Raw genomic sequence first — 21,474 nt, 5'->3', positions numbered from 1 at the left:
TTTTTGCTTTTGTCTCATAACAAGTCAAGAGACATTTTCTTTTTGTCTCGTAACTGATTAGAAGATATTTTTCATTTTTGTCTCCTTCGTAACAGATACAGAATAGGAGTAGAAGCGAAAGAGAGAATCATACCCAGAAATATCATGGTTCAGCTGCTAAATGCAATGCAGCCTACATCCAGTTTCCATCACAACTGTGACGGAATTTCACTATAATCATCAGATTACATACACCAATTCTTTCCTAGGAACTACCCATTCCTATCTGGGACAAATCCAGATTCTATCCCCCAAATCTGAACTTGACTTGGACACCTACCAAACTTTCAACTGCAAAGTGCTAACCCAACTTATAAGGGAATCTCCACAGGATCATAAAACACAACATACATATGTACAAAGAAACTCTTAGACATCTATGGCTTTTTCTTTAATTTTGCTCTCTCTACCTTTTTCTTCTCACTGGCTTTTTCTTAAAAACCTCACTCTGTTTGCCTTTTACCATGAGACTCAGACAGACAAAACTAAAGAAAATAAAATAAAATGAAACTCATTGAAGGAGAAGAACTCTGTTAGCTTATGCTTTCTCTCGTTATCTTAACCCTTGGCCGTTCACCCTTATTATAGAAGGAAAAGCTTCCAAAGTTAAAACCGGTTCAACCAAGCCACCAACATCTTCTCCAACAAACAGCCGGTTTGGATAGAGAGAAGAGAGAGGAAAAACCGAAACAGAACCAACATACATGTACCTCTCTCATACATGTACCTCTCTCATTCCTTCTCATCAAGCTACTTCATTTTGAGCCCTTGATTTTGAATTTGGCTCCAAGAAAGAGTTTTGACCCTTGATGAACCTCTGATCCTTGACAGCTCTTTATTTTCCATATTTGCTTCTTCCTCTTCGTAGCTCCAATAGCTACCTTCTCTCTTACATGAACAAAAATGGAAATGAGCTTTAGCCACAGAGATCTTTTTCTCTGACCAAAATCGATCTTTTCTACTTTTGGCATGAAGATCTTAAAGTTTCTTCTTGAAATCTTGCCTTCCATGACAAAGATCTAGCCACACCATGCTTCGGATCTTCCTTTTGCAAAAACCATTATCAACCTAGCATTTTTCTTCTTTATAGCTTCACTGTTATTTCTCTGATAACTTGCTCTTACTACTATCTTTTTTTCTGACAATAAAATTACCAAAACAACAAAAAGAAGAAACAAAGCATTCAATTGTAAAATTAAATGATATTGAATTATGGACTTCAGTCACCTATATGAGCATTTAATCAAATTAAATTTTGTGTTTTAGTAACCAATACATGCATTCAATTTAATAAAAATTTGAATTCCACCATGAAAAAAGAGTGACAAAACCACTTCTCTTTCCATTCTTTCTTTTTTCAATTGTGGACCAAAGGCTTGTTGGTTTAGGAAGAAAAATTGTTTTGGTCTTGTTCACAAATATCTTGGCCCAATTATCTTTTGCTATCCACTTAAATAATTCAGCCATATTGTATGGAATAATGTTGCACATGGGCTGATTACATTTACATCATATTGGATTTATATTACTTTTTAGCCCAAATTAAAAGCTTGTTTTAATTTCCTGTACACAAAATAAAATTCATCAGCCCAACAATTTAAAACAAATAATAATTTTTTAATTTTTTAATTAATATATTAATAATTTTTTATCATTACAATAATTTAAGTTTTTCAAATTCAACACAATTTATTGATAATCCGAGAGAACCTCTGCTACAACAGATATATATGGCCGGCAAGTTCTAAAATGGCGTGGAGGTGATATCTATATCTAAATCAAAAAGTAATTGAGATAGAAAATTAAGATTTTTGGGTAAAAAATAATCATATTCGAAAATGTGCGAATCTCTCTTTTTATAGAGTTGTTGCCTTATCTTTTTGGCTAAACTCGTAAGTCATGCCGGGAACAATTTTCAATCTTTTCTTAAATACTAAATATGAAATTAGTAAAGATGATATGTACCTTATACTCTAATTAAAAAGTCTTATATAGCAAGAGTTATTTTATGAATATATATGATGAAGGCTGATTTATTTAAAGGAATTACACACCAAACTCTTTCTTTATCTTCGTTATATCTCAAACTTACATATCTAACATAATAAATAAAGTTAAGTAATTAATAATTTTCTTAGCGTTAAAAGCTAGACAAACCATATTTAACTACTAAACATTTGTAAATCCATCAAATATAAAAACAACGACACTATAAATTACAAATGAATGTGATTAAATGTTTGAATTGCCATGTCCAAATCTCCAAATTAAAAAAAAAATGGAAAAAAAAGTTACAACTTACAAGCTCATCATGTATCATATATATATAAAGAGTACAAAATTTGTGTCTAATAAAGTAAAAATTCAGTTACAGTTGATTTTACGTAAAGTTGATAACTGAGAGTCGTTAGATGAAAATTTAGTCAAATCAGTCAAATCATCTAACGACTCTGAGGTATCAACTTTATATGAAATCGACTACACCTGAATTTCCACCATCTAATAATAAGGTCCTGAATTAATTAAGTTTTCTTGTTGGGCTCAAAGACATACTTGATAATGGAATCTCTGATGTTGAGCATGTCTGGGAACTCTTTCTTGAGCTTGGAGGCATCCATTTCATTGTTACTCCTGGGAGCAACAATTACCTTTGCTTGTTCTTCCAAATTAAAATTTTGCCACTTGAAATTTGGATCAATATAGTCCCTGTACAATTCTAATATTTGATTGTGGCTTATGACCCCAGGATTGGTGAAGTTCCAAATCCCTTTTAAGTTCCTCTTAGCCATCTCAATGGATATAGGTAACAACTCATCTAGCACGGTCATGCTGTTAGGTATATCTACCACCTTGTTGTAACGAGAAATCTTGGTAATGAAATTTCTAGGATTGCTAAGATCTGATGATATTGGCATTCTAACTCTCAATGTGCAAACGTTCTCGTAATTTTTCAACAGATCCTCCACCTATAAATATATATTTTTCATATTAAATGTCATAATCAGCATATTAAAAGAAGGAAAATGATTTTGGGGGTAGGTAGCATTTGTCTTGAAGTACTGAGATAGAGATTGAGAGGCTTATTATGTTTGTTGGTTCAAAAACTGATACTAAAATTTTTGTTCTATCTCCAAAGTTTCAGTATTTCAGTACCTCAAAAAAATAAGGACACAAGAGACTAAAATTTTTAGAGATAGAGACTGAAACTTTAATAATATTTTATAATTTGATCCATAATTTAATATATTTGATTAAATTATTATCTAATATTCATCAATTATAATTTTAGGTATAAAATGTTAGTCTTTTCCCTAGTTTCAGTTTTTTTGTTGTTGTTTCTCTACCAAACACTACTTTAGTGATAAAAAATAGAAAGTTTACTTTTCTTGATTCAGATACAAGGCAAGAATAAGAAAAAAAGTGTTGTCCACTTAGCATTTTTCTTTAAGAATGTTGATGGTGTATATTCAATGTTCACTTTATTATATTCTTTCACATTTGAGGTATATTTTAGTTCTATCCCTAACATTTTAATTGTTTTCATTTTATTTTTAACATTTTAAAATTATTTCATTTTGTATTACACAGTAACAAAAGACCAAATAGCTAGCCCCCAGAGAAATTTAGGACTTATTTAGTTTAAAGAACGTGAAATTCACGTTTTTATGTGAATTTGATTAAGAATTAAAAATTATTTGACCATTTAATATATTTGACTAAATTATTATCTAATAATCATCAATTATAAATTTCATATAAAATAATTAATTACATATGAGTTGTTACCAAAAAAATATTTTTTTATTTTCATTTTAAAAGGATTTTAGAAGATGTTCTGATTATTTTATCTCAAACATTTAGGTGTGATTGGAATGTGATAAATGCTTCATTTTTTTTTCATAATATTTTTGTCCATTGAAATTACATCTAAATATTTGAGACAAAATTGGAATGTGACACAATACAAACCTTAAAATTCCTCCATTGTTAACTACTTGGGTAAATTGAAACAATTTTAAATATTAAAGATAAATTAGAATAATTAAAACATGAAGAACATATTTGGATTCCACTCAGAAGTTAGAGACATAAACAATTTGGCGAAAAATGATTGCATAAACTGAAATGAAAAGTTTAGAGACATTACCATGGCCTTAGTCTTGGAATAGAAGGAACCAATGAAATTTGGCTTGTCCTCCTCCTTGAAGCCAATGCCTGAACCAAGAGGATGGTCTTTGTCATACTCAAATATACAACCAGTTGCAAAATTCATCATATACAATCATTTTTCATTACAAACATCAGCCAAATTTAATGTCCCAACAACATTAGTCCTTATTGTCTCAACTTTATGTGATTCACACCAATCAACATTTGGCCTTCCAGTTACCCCAGCTGCATTCAACACATGTGTTGGCTTTACCCTACTTATATCCTCCATTAATGACTTTTTATCTTCTAATCTTCCCTTTCCATACTCCCATTGGATTCTTTCTTCATCACAAAGCTTCCCTAGCAACCCTCCAATCCAACCCGTCTTCCCATATATCAAAAATTTCACAAACGTTTTATTTCGTCCTACTTCAGTAAATGACCTTCCTAGCCTTGAGTATCCGCATTGAAACGACCATTGTGCTTCATCAGCCAGATTGGTGGCTGAGAAGCGCGGATGCGGATTCAGGGCATTCGACACGTCTCCCCACCAATCTGGATTCTTTTTGTACCAATCAATTGTCAACTTTAATCCTTCTTCCCAAGGAGTTCTTTCCTCCCATCCTAGATTCTTGAGCTTTTGATCATCTAGGAAATATCTCTTATCATTAAATGGCCTATCTTGAACAAATTCAATAACATCCTTTGAATTTATGTTGAAAAGCTTGCAAATATGCTCTGCCACATCTAATACACTTCTCTCTTTCTTGGTGCCAATGTTATAGACTTGGCCAATCATTCCTTTGTGGAGAATAACATCGAACGCTTCGGCTACATCGCCGCAATAAAGGTAGCTCCTAACATTGGATCCGTCGCCGTGGATGGGAAGCTTTTGTCCCTTCATCGCCCTAAGGACGAATTTAGGGACAAGCTTCTCAGGATATTGGTTGGGACCGTACACATTGTTTCCTCTAGTAGTTATTGTGGAAAGATTGTAAGATCTATGATAAGCCATTACCAACATCTCGGCGCCTGCTTTCGTGGCGGAATAAGGATTGGTTGGAAGAAGTTGGGAGGCTTCATGGTTTCCGATGTCAGTCTCGGAATCCGTCTCGCCGTAAACTTCGTCCGTGCTTACGTGGATGAACCTTTTAATGCAATTTGTTACTCTACATGCTTCTAGAAGAACATGGGTGCCATAGATATTGTTATAGGTGAATTCCATGGAGTTTCCAAATGAATTGTCCACATGGGTTTGTGCTGCAAAGTGCATGATTGTGTCTATTTCCTCTTCTATCAAGAGATGATTGACCATGTCTGAGCTAGCTATGTCACCCTTGATGAACTTGAAGTTAGGTGATGAAGTACAACATTGTAGATTCTTGATGTTAGAACAATAATCTAGCTTATCAAGTGCTACAATCTTGTAGCTAGGGTACTTGTTGATTAGCCTAGTGGTGACATGAGAGGCTATGAAACCAGCTGCACCAGTTATGAGGATGTTCTTTGGTACGTATGAACTTGCTTGCTTTGACATCTTTAATCTTCTTTAGTACAATTTCTTATGCATGCAGCGTTTTCTAACTAACAATATAAAACAGAAAATAATGAATCTCACAAGGTAAAATACTAGTGTTTATCATAACAAATCAAGTAAATCAAATTTGATAATAAGAACAATAAGAAAAAATATTGTTATTCATGAATTTTGATGGATTGAGGAAGAAACACAAATTGAAAGGCATTTTACTTACAGGGAATAACGCTGTGATTTGGTCATGAGATTGTTAAGAGAAATGGCATCAATTATTACTTTGTGATGATGATAGAAAGAAAGTGAGTAATGTATGTTGGAGATTTACTTGGAATGTGGTGTTCTACTAGGGGCTATAACTTACAAACGTGGACTTTGATCCGAGAATTGTTTTAAATGCTTAATTTGGTATTTAATGTCATAATCTCTCACTTGATTTGACCTCCATAACCTTAATTGTAGGATTTTACTAGGACGATTATCCCAACTGACTTGAAATTAAAAGAAATGCTTCTCTTGGAACTCTTCTTATAAAAACGCTAATACTTTTCAACCTCATCCATTCGTTGGTGTATGTGGTTACCAAAAATATGTAAAGATATAATTAAAGTCTATTAGTACCAAGAGAGATTTTTTATTATATAGGATATAGGAATACATATTTGGTTTTTGATTATTCTACTATGTGTGAAACATCTTATTATTTCGATAACCAATTATCTTATCAAGAAAAAGAAAAGGTTGTAAAGTAACACATACAAATATATTTAACTAATTTTAGTATCAAGAGATATTTTTGAAATACGATGAGAAACCCATATTCTATCTCTATGTATGTAAATATAAGAATAAACATAGTTGTATACCAAAGTCTTTAAATCATCCAAAATAACATAACATCAATAACTATAATTTTTAAAAAAAAATTTATATGAACATTGAATGTTAGATGTTATTAACTTATTTTTACAAAGAACGAAAAGATCATACAACTACTAGTCAAATAAACAATAAAATAGAATAAAGATCCAATTTGATCATTAGTGACCGGCCATAGAACCAGTCCAGATAGAATATAGGACCGGATAAGAAAAAGAAACGGTGAAAACCGATTTGAAGCAGCCAATTTTAAATGAAAACCAGTAAATGGACAGGTAGGAGAAACCCAGAGTGGTTGAATGCAAAGAAAAAAAAACCCAATTTCTGACTCCAACCCATTATCTCACTCTCTCATTCCAAAAAGCATAGGAGCTGGACACAGCACCTCAATCTTCTCTCTCACAAAGTTGCTGTCGCCGACACTCTGCGTCTATCAGCTCCTACGCCTTCACTGTCCTTGTCTATCGCCTCCATTTGCGCCCGCCTTCACTGCGTCTACCACCAGACCAGCTCCTGTGCCTTAACTGCGTCTCTCGTGCTCGTCGTCGCCTCCTCATCTGGCGTCGCCAGTCTCTGTTTCACGTTGATTCGTCTCCCTCTTCTCTGCCCATATTCTGTCTTCACATCATCAGGTCATTTTTTTTAAGTTATTCAGTTAAATTACTGGATTATAATCTGTTTACCTGATTAATTGATTAACTGATTGAGTTGAATCTTGATTGTTATTGATTATAATTTGTTGATTCTTGGCAAATTATTCAAATTTTGTTGTTTCAATGTAATATATGTAGGTTTAGTGGATGATTGATATTTTTTTCTTTCTGATTATTGGTATTTAGTGTTGATTTGTGGTTGTTTTAATATCAAAATGGTGAATTGAGCTGCGGTTTTTATATTGTTGGTGCTGTTTTTTTATATTATTGTGTGAATTTATATTGTTGGATAGTGGATAGGTTTTATAAATTGAGTTGTAGTGGATAGGGATGGCAATGGGGCACGTACGGGACAGGTTTATGTTCTACCCGGTCCTGTCCCGCCTCGCCCGACAATAATCCACATCGAACTTGTCCCGCTTCTGTCTGCGAGTAGTAAAAAGTTAAATGGGTACCCACTTTGTCTCTTTCCACTCCTATAATTATTTAAATCTAACAAATAAAATTAAATTTTAAATTTTATATAACCATCATTACATACATAATATAAATTAAAATAAAAATTTAAATATATATATATATATATTATATACCGGAGCAGATAGGAACGGGTTTAACCTAAACCTGACCCCACCCTGCTCAAGAATCCGTCCCGTCTGTCCTGGTGCGGGGGCGATAATTACCCATCCCAAGTGGGTAGGAACGGAGTGGGTACCCACAAATTCGGATAGTATTACCATCCTAGTAGTGAATATGTTTTGTGAATTTATATTGTTCTTCATGTTTATTCTATTGCATAATCTGTGATGGCTTAGTTTTATTTGCAGAGATTTAAACTGGAGTATTTGGCACTTCTCAAATTCTAAGCTTTTTGTCTAATTAAAGCTTAAAGGTTCAAACTTTTGAAACTCTATTGTTTATTTTCTATCCCTTTTATCTGCACCACATGACTTTGACAAATAATAGTTTGGCAAAATTAGTTCACACTCTCTGTATGAAGCAAGGTTATGAAAATCAGATCGAATTGATCGGTTTGATCGGATTAATCAAAAACGGATCTTTTGACTGACTCGATTGATCTCTAAAACTGTCTTAAAAAAACCAATAAAAAACGGCTGAACTGGTAGTTAATATGTGAATCCAATGAATTGGTCCGGTTTTTTAAAGGCTCGGTTCACTGCTCAGAAAAAAAAGAAAACCAGACGGGCAGACACAAAAAGGCTCCCTCTCCCTTCACTTTCACAATTCACAAAACCTAAACCCTATCAGAGACAACTCCGACAAGAGCAGCCCCCACCAACAGCTACCACTTACCTTTGTTAGAGATATAACTATTAGTGTTACCTTCTCCTATGAGTTCTATCAACTTAAGCTTTTGGGATGAGTGGTTTCATGACATGGTATCAGCCAAAAGAGAGGCTCTTACTTGAGGGGGAATGTTATAGATGCTGCTGTGTTTTTAGTTTAGTTTGGATTCAGAAGTTAGAATCAGATTGCTGATTAATGGATTAGAATTCAAACTAAATATAATTATATGCTTTGGCTCTCTTATATTCAACATGTTTAAAAATTCGTAATTGAATTGAACTTTGTTTTGTTTTAGGATTATATAATTCTTGGTTCGACTCCACTATTCAGTCTACGTGAGATGAAGGTAATATTCTTATTTTTTATTATTTGATTATTAGGTTAGAAGTTATTGTTGAATATTTTTTATTCTGATTTTTTGTTGTTGATGTGATGACACATTAGTATTATTGTTAATTATTTGATGGACTATGCTACGTGTACACTAAAATCAGCCACCAAAGTCAGCCACCAGTATAAAATACATGTTGGAATACAAATACACATTGAAAATAAATTAAATTACACATATATTTATACACAAATACATTGGTGGCTGATTTTAGTGGTTGATTTTGGTATACGAATAGCATTTTTGAACTTGAAAATTTATTATTTTGTAAATTTTTAATAATAAATTATGGATGTTGTGAAACTTTGAAGCTAGTTTAGAAATTATTAAGTTTGAATATCTAAAATTATACATTAAATTTCTAATAATTTTATTGTATATTTAATTAAATTGATTCAACTATAATTTCAATCCTGTTGGACCATTGAACTATTGAACCAATCACTTGACCGATTCAATAACGGGTTCGGTTCTCACAACCTTGGCATGAAGGACTTATGATAATATGCTTTTGAAAGTTCTAGTTATAATTATCTTTTATGAGAAGTTTAAAAAAGTAAAAAACGAGTCTCAAATTAGTTATTTTTAGAAATTAAGAGTCTTAACTAATATTATCCTTAAGCTTTAGCTAACTTAATTTTAATTTTATTTGGTTTTACTCGGAGATAGTCATTAGTCTCGGACAAAAAGGAACACACGAAGGAAGGAAGGAAGACAAGAATGGCGCGGAGATGAGAAAGAAGATGTTGCGGTGGTGATACCCAAAGGCGCTTTGCAAGGTTCTTTCTTGTTCACTTCCATTATTATCTTTTGCATATGATGCTTTGGTCTTCTGAAGTCTTTGTCTTTGCCATTAACTTGTCTGTTTCTAATTCTCCATAATAGTTATGAAGTAGCTCGTGATTATCCACTCTTGTTTGTCGATGGCTCCTCAATTATGAATTTGATTGCTTTGAATTCATTCCTATAGTTCATTAGTTAAAGAATTTATTCCAAGCTATAAATTAGGCCACTCTGAGAATCATTTTCGACTATAATTTGCATCACTCCTTTCCTAGTTTTGCATTGACTGGGACATTGGGGATCCTCTTGCAGCACCCAAATCATGTGGGAATTTTTTTTTTCTTTTTTTTTTTTGCTGTTCTCTTTGATTCTCTTTTTCCTAAACACTTTTCATATTTTGTTCTTTTACACTCTTCAAATATTAATTCGAAAGAATCTTTTGCTGTTCCATTCTTGTGATTTCCATTCATGCGCAGCTGCTTTCTGATGCTGTTTCAGACCGTTTAAGAAGATAGTGCTACGACACATTGAAGCTCCGCAATTTGAAACTCTAAGTCTCGAGTATTCAAGTATGCTAAGTTCATACTAAAAATAAGCCAGCCGTGGAAAATACATGAAACACAAAATACACATAAAAAATGAGTTAAAAAATACATGTATTCATATACAAATATATGACAACTGATTTGGTAACTGATATTTATTGCGCACATAGCATTTTTTTGTCAAGTATTTAACATTGATTTTTGTTTGGGATTCTGCAAGCGCTACTCAGATTGAAATGTGAATCATTGAATGATTAGTTCTGCCTTTGTGCTGTATTGTATATTTGTACTCTTTTTTTTTTGGATTGAATCATTGAATGGTTAGTTAATTTAGTTCTCTAGTTAATCTTGTTAGTCTTTATTAAAATTGGGCTGCTGTTCTGTTTTATGATTTTTATATATTGTGATGTGCTGCTGTTTTGTGTTTTTTGACCCAATTGTGCTCAGATTGTGTCTTGATTACTTAATTGTGCTTAGATTGAATGATTAATTGATTATTGATTAGCTATGGCTGCTCTGTTGTGCTGGTGTTTTGTGTTTTGTGACTTTTATATATAGTTATGTGCTACTGGAGAGTGATATGCTGCTATTTTGTGTTTTGTGACTTAGTTGTGCTTAGATTGTGACTGTCTATAATTAGGGTTTAGGGTGTTTATTTATAATTTATTTATTATTTTATTATAAAACGGTTTTTCCGGTTGAACCAGTTGGACCAGTAAATATGTGAATCAGTAACTAGAGCTGTTCGATGACCGGTCCAATTTTCAGACCTTGATTTTGAGTTCGGACATTCTTGTGTGTTTGATGTAAAGTTATTTGCATTTTATCTTTTCTTTTTGGTATAGTAGCTATCCTGTTCTTCACTGTCTTGCCACAGTACTTTTTGCTGGCTTGGATTGATGAATTCTTGGTTTTATGCGAGTCTTTCTCTATCTGATGCATTCATGACTAGTATATTACATATATTGATTTTATCTTCTTGGTAATTATAAGATTCCCAGAAAAGTTGAATGGCCGTAGGATTATTGCATAAGATTTCCACTTCAAATGTCAAATTGAATTTCTAATAGCAAGTTTCTTGAGGCAGTTATGCAAAAACATAATATCATTGGAAAGAAACTAGTCTCTATGTTAATAAGGATTTCTATTTAGAATAGCCCTGAAATGAAAACCTTTATTGTTAATCTGCAGAATTGACAGATTATGCTTTTAGGATATGATTGATTGATTATTCACCAAAGATTTGCCAATGTTATGATCCTTCATGTTACGCTAACTCTGAATTTAAGGAGTGAAGTCCTTACTTTATGCATTTCTAATTTCTGTTGTCAAATCTTTGTTAAGTAGAAATACATTTTATTCTAATTAAGTATTCTATGCCAAATTGTCAAGAAGCCTCTAAGAAGTTCAAGGTTTTAGGAAACCAAGGGTTGTTTTGTGTAACTTAGTTCGGTCAAACACTTGGACCTTGGTAGTTTATCTCAGGAAGTTTTTTCTTCTTGGTTCTTATTTGATTTTTTTCTCTCATTTTCAGGTTAAGTGTGAGTGGTTGAAACTATAAAAATGGCATTGTGCCTTCCTTGTCAATTCAGTAATAACAAACTAGTCTGTGACTTAGGTTCAAGCTTTCTTCCGGGGACATCTTCTTTGTCCTGTTCCACCTTCAGAAAACAAAAGGAACATAATAATTATCTCAGCAACATCTCGATTTCAATTTGTTGTTCCTCAGTCAAACATGTACGTGACACTGGTCTTGATAGGCGTGTTGTTTTGAAGAATAAAACTCGGTTTATTCAAAAGCTGAAAACCTTACTTCTTTCTAAACCAAAACATTATCTTCCTCTTCACATTCTCTCTAAATGCCGGTCTTATCTTACTCTTTCTACACCTCACTCCATACTTACTATGATCCATCGGTACCCTTCTATTTTTGAACTCTTCACTATACCATGGCCACCTAAGCCACTCAATGCAACAAAGTTATATCCTCAACTATGTGTTCGTCTAACTCCAGCTGCTGCTGCCCTTGCTGCTGAGGAACTCACTCTTCAATCCTCCATTTCCACCACTTTGGCAACCAAACTCCAGAAGCTTCTTATGTTATCATCTCACCACCGGTTACTCCTATCAAAGTTGGTTCACCTTGCTCCAGATCTTGGTCTTCCTCCTAATTTTAGATCCCGTTTGTGCAATGATTTTCCAGATAAATTCAAGACTGTTGAAACTTCCTATGGCCGTGCACTTGAGCTTGTATCTTGGGACTCAAGCTTGGCAAAGCCATTACTGCCTCCTGCATTTCGTTCTCCTGATTTAATAGTTGATCGGCCTTTAAAGTTCAAACAACTAAGACTTAGAAAAGGGCTTAACATAAAGAGACGTCACCAGAGTTTCCTGCTAAAATTTGAAGAAATTCCGGAATTGTGCCCTTATAGGAACCCTGTTGATTCTTTAGCCAAGGTATCATTGGAAGCAGAAAAGAGATCTTGTTCTGTAGTAAGAGAGGTTCTTGGGATGATGATTGAAAAGAGTACTTTAATAGACCACTTGACCCATTTCAGAAAGGAATTTGGTCTCCCAAACAAGTTGAGAGCAATGATTATAAGACATCCGGAATTGTTTTATGTGAGTTTGAAAGGGCAGAGGCACTCTGTTTTCTTGGTAGAGGGGTTTGGTGAGAAAGGTGAGTTATTGGAGAAGGATGAGATATTGTTCTTACGCAATAAATGGAGGGACTTGGTTAGGGAATCGAAGAGAATGAGACGAGAGGGAAGAAGGGGGAGGATTGACAAGTTTTTTGGTGGTTTCAGTGATACTGATGAAAATAATGAGGATGACAGTGATGTTGAATATGATGAAAATTTTGATATTGATAATTTTGAAGATGGTTATGATGATGGTTTTGAGGAAATATTTGAAGACTTGGATTATGAGGCTAAGCATGATGACCATAGTGGTTTGCTTGCCCAAAATATGAATGGCGAATTTTGGACTGCAGGACATTCTCCTATGCAAACTAGGGTGGATGAAGAACAAGTGCAGCCTTGGTAGGAATATTTAAGTCATAAAAGGCTATGATCCATGGCTTCTATCTTTCATGTACCATATTACGATTGGAAGTACCTGCTTTGTACTTAACTTTCTGCTTTAGTTTTGTACAGTATCATTCACTGTAAAATTATTGATATAATACAAATCAAATCAAAGCAAATCAAATATTGGTTCCAAGCTTTTATACATGGCTTTGTTTCTACTCATCTACTGCCAAAAGTAGTTAATAGAATGGCTTTTATAAGTATTGGGTTTTAGAAGGGTAATTTGGGATTTTTAATTAAATTTTTTAGTGTTTGGTTAATTTTATCATACGGAATTATTTTTTATGGGTACAACTTTAATTTTTTTTTCATGAATAAATTTGTTAGCATTTCATAAGTAGAAATGGTAATATATTCTCGAATTAGACCCTAATAAAAGAGGAGGGAGTTTTAGTAAGAGTAACAAAAATGAAAAGTTACAAAACATACATTTCACACATTTTACATTTGTTTTCTATTTTCATCTATCATATCATACACAATAAAATACCAAATATTAACTATATAATAATTTTTTAGCATTGTCATCAAGATTATGGTAAATTAGATATTTATTAGAAGATTTTTGTTATCATCATTATTTAAATATTCATCTTCTTGTGTAAAAAAATTGTATTCTATATAGACAATCCACAATACATAAACCGCTGCTGTGTGCTACGATTTATGTAGACAATTCTCTTGTAACCCACTCGAGATTTCTAGTTAGTAAAATTTTGTTAGAAACCGCTGTGCTACAACCTGTAGTGGTTTCTGCCCAAATCTTAGGTAAACTCGCTACACTTTGTAATGAATTACGTTCAATTGGAAACCCCTACATTTTTATAAATACAGAAAAGCTGAAATTTCATTTGATGTATTAAAAAGTCGTAATCTAGTAAATTTAGTTTTTCAAACAATTTATTTAAGTAACTTACCCCAAAAAATATTTTTCTTTCAAATAATATTTATCTATCTTTTATTCTATTTTCCTTAATTTTTTAAAATTTAATAGGATCACTTTATAAAATAAGAATATATTATAAGTGAAATATAAATTTAATTATAAAAATAAAAAGATAATTTATTTGAATTAAATTAGATAAATTTTGAAAGTTAAACCTAAAATTTAATTTAAATCGAATACAAATTATTCTTAACTTTGATATATTTTATAATTAATTTTAAATTAGATCATATTCAATTAAATCGTATTTTAATTTTTTTTAACACTTTAAATAACTTTTTATAATTAAATAATAAATAAAATATAAATAAACACACTAAAATATAATTATGAACTAATATAAATATTAAAATATTATTTAAATTTAAAGTACTATATCTTTTACATGATCTTATTAAAATAAAAATTTAAATTAAATAACAAGTATTTCTTAATTGAAATTAAAATTTTTATATAATTTTTTATAATAATTGAGTATTTTATATATTTAAAATTTAAAATTTTAATAATTAAAAAATAATGAAAAGTAAATAATTTTATTTTTAGATCATATGTGTTATATTTTGTTTTATTAATATAATAATAAAAGATACAAATTCCCTAAATCAATGATGTCCAAAATATGACCGAGAAAATGACGTGGTGAGAAAAGGGCGTTATAAATTTGAAAATTCTACGCTCTCACACTCACGCGGCGTGCTTTGTACGTTTGTTTCGTACTCAAAGCTCTCAACTTTAAGCGCAGGAGGCTGCTAGGGTTTTTCGCTTCTTCTTCCCCGCATCGCTTCAGGTTCAGATTTCTTTTCTAACTACGAATATATAATCTTCCATTATCCTTTTCACCTTTCAAATTCGCTATCTTTAATTTTTTTTTCTCTTCTTTCCAAAACCTAAAAGCTCCCTTTATATTTTACCCCAATTTCCCTAAAACTCACAGGTTTGGGTTTAGTTTTCTTGAAAATCTTCTTTATTATTCAAATATTTTACTGTATTTTTAATCAATTTGCGTTTATTTCTTCTTTTTTGTGGATTATTTTTTAGAAAAGGTTCATTTTTCTTGACTTTATGGACGTTTGTACGGATTCGAATCGAATTTCGGTTTAATCTGTGACTTTGATGTGTGAATATGCAGGCACTTGTTAAAGACTGAAACGATGTCCCGTGTGTATGTTGGTAATCTGGATTCAAGGGTCACAGAGAGGGACCTTGAAGATGAATTCCGTGTTTTCGGAGTTATTCGGAGGTAAACGAAGGAACTTTGGTTGACAAATGATAATGTTTAAATTTGGGGTTTTTCTTGAAATTCATGCTTGGTTAGTTGGATTTCTTCTTGATGATATTATTTAGGCAATGAATTGAAATCACTCAATTATGTTGGTTAATTTACCGGTTAAAATTCTAAGGCATTACAAATTTTCAGTTTTTTTTTTCTTTTTATTTTTCTCCTTTCATTATAAGTTTTGTGGTTCATGTGTGTGCAGTGTTTGGGTTGCAAGGAGGCCGCCTGGTTATGCTTTTATTGACTTTGATGACAGTAGAGATGCGCGTGATGCTATTCGTGAATTGGATGGTATGTTTTTGAAGAATTGTTGAAATGCATTAAAATGATGAACATTCATTTACCAAATTTGCAAAGCAATTTGATCTTACTTATCTGCTAATGTATTATTTGTTTTTACCCCTTTTCCGGTTTGATATGTTGAAGGGTTTTCCTCAACTTCGTATTTAACTCTACTTTCTCGTTTGAGGGAGCTCTCTTTCTTCTACTTCTACTTCTGGCTTGCAAATGTCTTATGCAAGCAGGCCTGCAGTAATGGTTTTTTCGTTAGTCTTCATCAAAGTCTGCTGATTTGTAGAGTTTGACACTTTGACTACATGTAAAGAGAATTAAGAGTATGAACAGAGGATATGCACTGCTTTGGAGTGTTATGGCAAGCTACACATCTGTTGCATAATGGGTTTGTTTTATGAGATGTGTGCTACTACAATTAACCCATGGGCCACGTGAGTGCTGCCTGTGTTCTGTATGTCCCCCTAAGAGCTATATGTGCTCCAATAAGTCGTTATCGACCAGTGGTCAAATGAACTTCTGAAAACATTATGGTAACACAATTGTCTTTACTCAGAATGAAGAACTTTGTTCCCACTTTTGCAAAATATGATACTACTGTGTTTTCACAGATTGTATGATGGTTTAATTATCCCCAAGTTTGTGTGCATGTTATATTATCTTATTATGTTGTTTTTTTGTATTGTAATAAGCAGTGTTCATGTCTAATTACAAGATTTATCATAACTGAGACCGTCAGCCTTTGATAATGTTCTTGCAGGGTTATGGTTTGATTAACCAAGATTTTTCCTTTTTTAAGTATTGTGTGAGGAAACCATAAAAAAACTCTATCTGTTTTGCTGGAAGTTTTCTCTTTTTTAATGTTTCTATTATGATTTTTAGCCTACTTCATATTTTCTTGATATTTTCATTTTCATTCTGTGGAGCAGGCAAGAATGGTTGGAGGGTAGAGCTTTCTCACAACTCAAGAGGTGGAGGTGGTGGCCGTGGAGGTGGCCGTGGTCGCTCTGGTGGTTCTGATTTGAAATGCTACGAGTGTGGTGAACCTGGTCATTTTGCTCGTGAGTGTCGCTTGCGTGGTGGTTCAGGAAGACGTCGTAGCCGCAGCCCACCTCGATTTCGTAGGAGCCCAAGTTATGGTCGGAGGTGAGTTTGCTAACCTATATTCTAACTTAACCTAGTGTTCAGTTCTGATAGCATTGGTTAATTTATCCTTATGATAACATGATATTGTGTTTTTTATAACTAATGATTGTTCCCTGAAATTGTTTGATAATTCTTTGTGCAATTGTAAAATATATGGATGTATATGAATGATGTTTTTGTATAAAATTAGTTTTTCATTATTACTGTAAGTAGTGAAAGATGAAAGTACAGGTCATAATGTTGTTTATATTTTGCATTTGAAATTGAAAATTGTATGTTTTGATAATATCCTGATTATTGCTTTTTGCCCCACCCTTTTTATTGGCATGAATCAGAAGTTACAGTCCCCGTGGACGGTCCCCTAGGCGCCGCAGTTTGTCACCTCGTGGACGGAGCTACAGCAGGTCACCTCCTTACCGTGGACGTGAGGAGTTACCATATGCCAATGGGTTAGGTTTCTTTCCGTCTTTAAATATTTCGTATCCCTTTCCTTCCTGTGTATTGTTAACCAATGTTGCTTTCTCTCTGATTCTGTTTTGAGGTTGTAGTTTTTACTTTGTAGTGCTTTCTATAAGATTCTGTTTTTAAAGAGGAATGACAAATTAATATATTGAGTGGAATATTTAGGACCTGAACTATGCTTTAATTAAAGATGGAATCTGTATTCAAGTTTTTGCTCTGTGCCTGACTTGCAAAGATGACTTAAGATTCTTCTTAATGGCATGCAGAAATGGCATTAGGGAACGTCGCCGAAGCAGAAGTTGAAATTTAAATGTTGGTAGCTGCAGTTATTAAGAGGATAATGAAATTATGTTAATCAATGGTGCTTGGACTGCACCATAAGTATGTTTTGTTGGGCAATGCCCTGAGACTCCACAGTTCTACTCTTGGATTGGATTAGTTACTTGAATTCTCGGCTTGTGTTGCTTTTATCTATGAAGAAAATTTTTAGTTCCATTGCAGGTAATAGTTCTTTTAAGGTTGGTTGATACTAATCTGTTGAAGAGAGTTCCAGATCTTTCTAAATATATGCTTTTCTTCTGTGTTGAGGTTTCTACTGGTACTCTGCTTCATTGCTTTTCTGCTTCTTCGTTCAGTGGATTGTAGTCTCTGGCTGCCCTTCTCTGCAATTTTCGATTTTTGAATGGTTGTGGGTCATAGCTGGCTACATACGCTGCATGCTTGTTTCATTGACTCGCCACTTGCAATGAGCACGCGCCAAAATTCTAATGGCATTTGTTTTTGTTAACATGAGAGTTTTTGCCCTGCATCGAATATAAGGGTTAGTCGGCCTGCATCAAACACTTCTGGCAGGTACTCCTCTGTTGGGCCGGTGGGTTTTTTTTTTGACATGTTAAACCTAGGTATCAGTGAGTGTGGAAGGGAATTTCAATAGATAAATCTCAAATTATTGTGACCAAAATCATAACTATGCTGTTTAGAGATCATGACCCTCATTCTATGCCCTTTACATGTGATACAACAAAACAACAAAAAAGAACTTAACTTTCAGTTGGATTCAAATCCTTGTTCTCCCTTTCCTGTTTGCTTGAATACAATACTGGTGTTGCTATTGAAGGAAGATAAGTAAATAAATGCACTTCTTAATTGGTTGAATTGTGGGTATTTTATTGACAGAACAACTGGGGAAGTGAGAAAAAGGAGGGGGGGCTAAGTTATTTTCCTCTCTGCAAAGCGTGTTGCATGCTTAAAATTGCTGGTGTTGCTTATTTCAAATGTATTGAATTTTATCATTCATCCCCTGGTTTCATGGGTCTTATTAGTTGACTCTTGATTATGTTAATTTCTCTATCCTGCTAAATCACCGAGGTACTGGTGTAGTGCCACTGTCCCTTTGGTTATTAAGGAATCAGGATACAAAAGTTTGATATTCAGCTTTGTTTGTCATCTTCTCTGCTGTTTGTTGGATTGTGTTGTGGCTGATGAACTTCATATTGCTGTGTTTATTTTTTAACCGTCCATAAGTTAGTATACCTAATGTTACATAATGTTAAATTAGGTATACTAATGTAATGTTTTTGAGAGAGAAATTTCGGCAGTAATATTCTGGAAAAGCGCATCTCGATTAATTTCACTCCGTCGACAGAATTATAACACCTTAAAAAGGTTGTAATAAAACTGATCCTTGCACGAAGGCATTGTTTTACGAAGAGTAAACTATCATTTGTTGTTTTATATTTTACAGAAGATTCATGGTTTAGGGTTTCTGTCCGATAAAAATTTTTGGATGTTATTGTTTATGGGAAGATTTGATAATTTATTCATTGTGTTACTATAAAGTTAGTTTTGTTTATATATAGATATATTTTTCAATGTTTTTTACTTTTATAGGTAAAAATAGTTTATTATTTTATGAATGAAAAATCTATTGATAATCGTTTAATAGTGAAGGATGTCAAATTATCAATTTGTTTTTCCATTTTATTTTAATTTAATTTCGGTATGTTTAATAAAGTCAATTGAATTCTTATTCACGGCACACTAAAATTTGCACCCCGTTGCATGGTGTGCGCTAATGGGTTAAAATGACGTGTACGTTTAAAGGCATCACTTGACAAATAAATAAATTTGATTAAACGGAATATTAAATTTTGAAAGTGTATCTGTATTATGTTTTATGCGTATTTTTGTACGTTCTTCCTATAAATAGAAGTGATTTTTAGCTTTTGAGAGGTGTTCATGTTTTAGTGTTTCAACTTTCAAGAATGTTTAATGAATAGAGTTAAGTGGTATGGACATGTATTTCTAGAAGGTTGGCATGTACGGACATGGTAGTGTGTTTTGTGCATCAACGAGTTACCTTAAGTTCTAGAAGAACTAACACCAGTTTATAATTAAAATCATGTGGGTTTTGTTAACATACAAAGTATTGACCTATGAATGAGAAGGGAAATAAAGAAATTAAAGGACTAAATCTATTGTTGGTATAATTATTTTTACATATATGATAACACAGCTTCTCACTGAAACAAGGTTCCCATATCCCAATTTAAGCATTATTTTCTTGTAATGGTGAAGATTTGAGAAGGTGATCAGCACTATTTCTGCTGATAGTATTGGAGTTCCTATCATGATGATCTACAAAGGTATGGTAAAAGTATGATATAATTCCCCATATAGCTAGAGCCAAAGTGACAGCCTTTATCCCATGCATTTTGTCATGAAAAATGAGCACTGCCAAAATTGGAACCACAGGCACATTCAAAACGGATATGGCATTGGAAAAAAGTGAAGACACCTCAAAAATCAACCCTAAACAACCAACATGAAAGAGTTGCCAACTTATTGCTGTGAATGCCAATGTTAGCAAATAGGATGCCTTCCCCATTTCATACCCCTCCATATCTTCATGCAACTTAGTCCATTCTCCACTCCCAAATAGTCCCACTAGAGTAATACAAGTAGATATGAAGGATCCATAAATTGTCACATCTATAAGCACTCTCATAGTGTTCCTTTTCAAAACCTTCACAAAAGCAAGTTGTATAAGGGAAAGGTAGAATCCATACGCCACGGACCCTGCTATCGTCGCTATTACTCCCACCACATAATGTCTCCTAGGGTTTCCGGTAGAAAAAGGTGCGCTTTCGGGTTGAAAGGCGGTGAGGGTTGTAGAGATAGTTAGAAGGACTAGAGAGTTTAGTATGTAGGGAGTGAATTTCATTGAATTAAGGAAGAAGGAGAAAAAAGCATTGAAAACTAACCTAGATGAGGTAACTAGTGCAAAAGTAGAGAGAGGAAGATAAGCTAACCCCATTGAATCAAGATAACAAGCTAATGACTCAACTATACCAAGTGTGACATAGATAATTGCTAGCATTATTGTAGATGGCTCTGAATGAAGAACATTGATATTGTGATTGTCTTTTGGTGTTGATGATGAGATGCAATAATAAGGTAGTAGAATAGGGAAACCCCCAACTTGTACAAGTGTTCCAATCCATTTGCTTTTTCCATGTTTCTCATAGTACAACCTTCCTAAGATTGTTGCAATTGTTTGGCATGATATCACTAGCACGGCATATAAGGACAATAGCAACCAACGGTAGTTTCTTCTTTGGCTCTTGTTTGTTGTTGGTGCAAAACTGTTATCCTCCATTGGTTTTGTTTCTTTGGAAACTTTATCTACAAACAAGCATACATGTCAAGCTATAAATTGTCATTAATTAGTAATTATTTAAAATTTATTTTTAAAAAATATATAATTAATAAATATTAATTACAGTTGTTTAAAGTTGGCTGGTTATAAGTTGTTTATCTATATTTTTTCAAACAAAAAAATAGATAAGTAAAAATAAAAAAGATTTTAAAGGGCCAATAACTTTGGCCAACACACCAATTTTTTTTTTTATAATTTGTGTTCACATTATACAGAATCTGCACACACATATTAACAGAGAGAATGCACACGTTAT

General features: G+C 33.1%; 3 protein-coding genes and 1 pseudogene across 6 annotated transcripts in view; 2 read left to right on the top strand and 2 right to left on the bottom strand.

Annotated features, from left to right (window-relative positions):
• Positions 1-2,349: 2,349 nt before the first annotated feature.
• Positions 2,350-5,728, bottom strand: LOC107495227 (trifunctional UDP-glucose 4,6-dehydratase/UDP-4-keto-6-deoxy-D-glucose 3,5-epimerase/UDP-4-keto-L-rhamnose-reductase RHM1-like; annotated as a pseudogene).
• A 1,093-nt stretch (positions 5,729-6,821) lies between these two features.
• On the top strand, positions 6,822-13,518 carry LOC107495325 (protein WHAT'S THIS FACTOR 1, chloroplastic). 3 transcript variants are annotated; one of them, XM_052263386.1, is made up of 5 exons: positions 6,822-7,236; positions 8,085-8,149; positions 8,861-8,911; positions 9,626-9,735; positions 11,819-13,518. In XM_052263386.1, the coding sequence occupies exon 5, from the start codon at positions 11,848-11,850 to the stop codon at positions 13,330-13,332; it is 1,485 nt and encodes a 494-aa protein (XP_052119346.1). In that variant the 5' UTR covers positions 6,822-7,236; positions 8,085-8,149; positions 8,861-8,911; positions 9,626-9,735; positions 11,819-11,847; the 3' UTR covers positions 13,333-13,518. The 3 variants fall into 3 exon arrangements, with proteins under 3 accessions (XP_052119346.1, XP_052119345.1, XP_015971928.1); XM_052263385.1 differs by lacking the exon at positions 8,085-8,149; XM_016116442.3 differs by lacking the exons at positions 8,085-8,149; positions 8,861-8,911.
• Positions 13,519-14,995: 1,477 nt separating this feature from the next.
• LOC107495340 (serine/arginine-rich splicing factor RSZ22) lies at positions 14,996-17,995 on the top strand. Of its 2 annotated transcripts, none has more exons than XM_016116464.3 (6): positions 14,996-15,112; positions 15,455-15,565; positions 15,804-15,892; positions 16,822-17,038; positions 17,374-17,487; positions 17,767-17,995. In XM_016116464.3, the coding sequence occupies exons 2-6, from the start codon at positions 15,477-15,479 to the stop codon at positions 17,801-17,803; spliced, it is 546 nt and encodes a 181-aa protein (XP_015971950.1). In that variant the 5' UTR covers positions 14,996-15,112; positions 15,455-15,476; the 3' UTR covers positions 17,804-17,995. The 2 variants fall into 2 exon arrangements, with proteins under 2 accessions (XP_015971950.1, XP_020980979.1); XM_021125320.2 differs by lacking the exon at positions 14,996-15,112 and adding an exon at positions 15,136-15,259.
• Positions 17,996-19,697: 1,702 nt separating this feature from the next.
• Positions 19,698-21,474, bottom strand: part of LOC107495225 (purine permease 21-like) — a 16,332-nt gene continuing 14,555 nt past the window's right edge. The window contains exon 2 of the mRNA XM_052263130.1: positions 19,698-21,184. Within this exon, the coding sequence (XP_052119090.1) occupies positions 20,049-21,184 (1,136 nt within the window). The 3' untranslated portion in view covers positions 19,698-20,048. The remainder of the gene's footprint in view (positions 21,185-21,474) is intronic.

Source organism: Arachis duranensis, chromosome 6 (genome assembly GCF_000817695.3).
Source record: "Arachis duranensis cultivar V14167 chromosome 6, aradu.V14167.gnm2.J7QH, whole genome shotgun sequence".
NCBI lineage: Eukaryota > Viridiplantae > Streptophyta > Magnoliopsida > Fabales > Fabaceae > Arachis > Arachis duranensis.
This window is presented reverse-complemented; position numbering and strand designations above follow the sequence as displayed.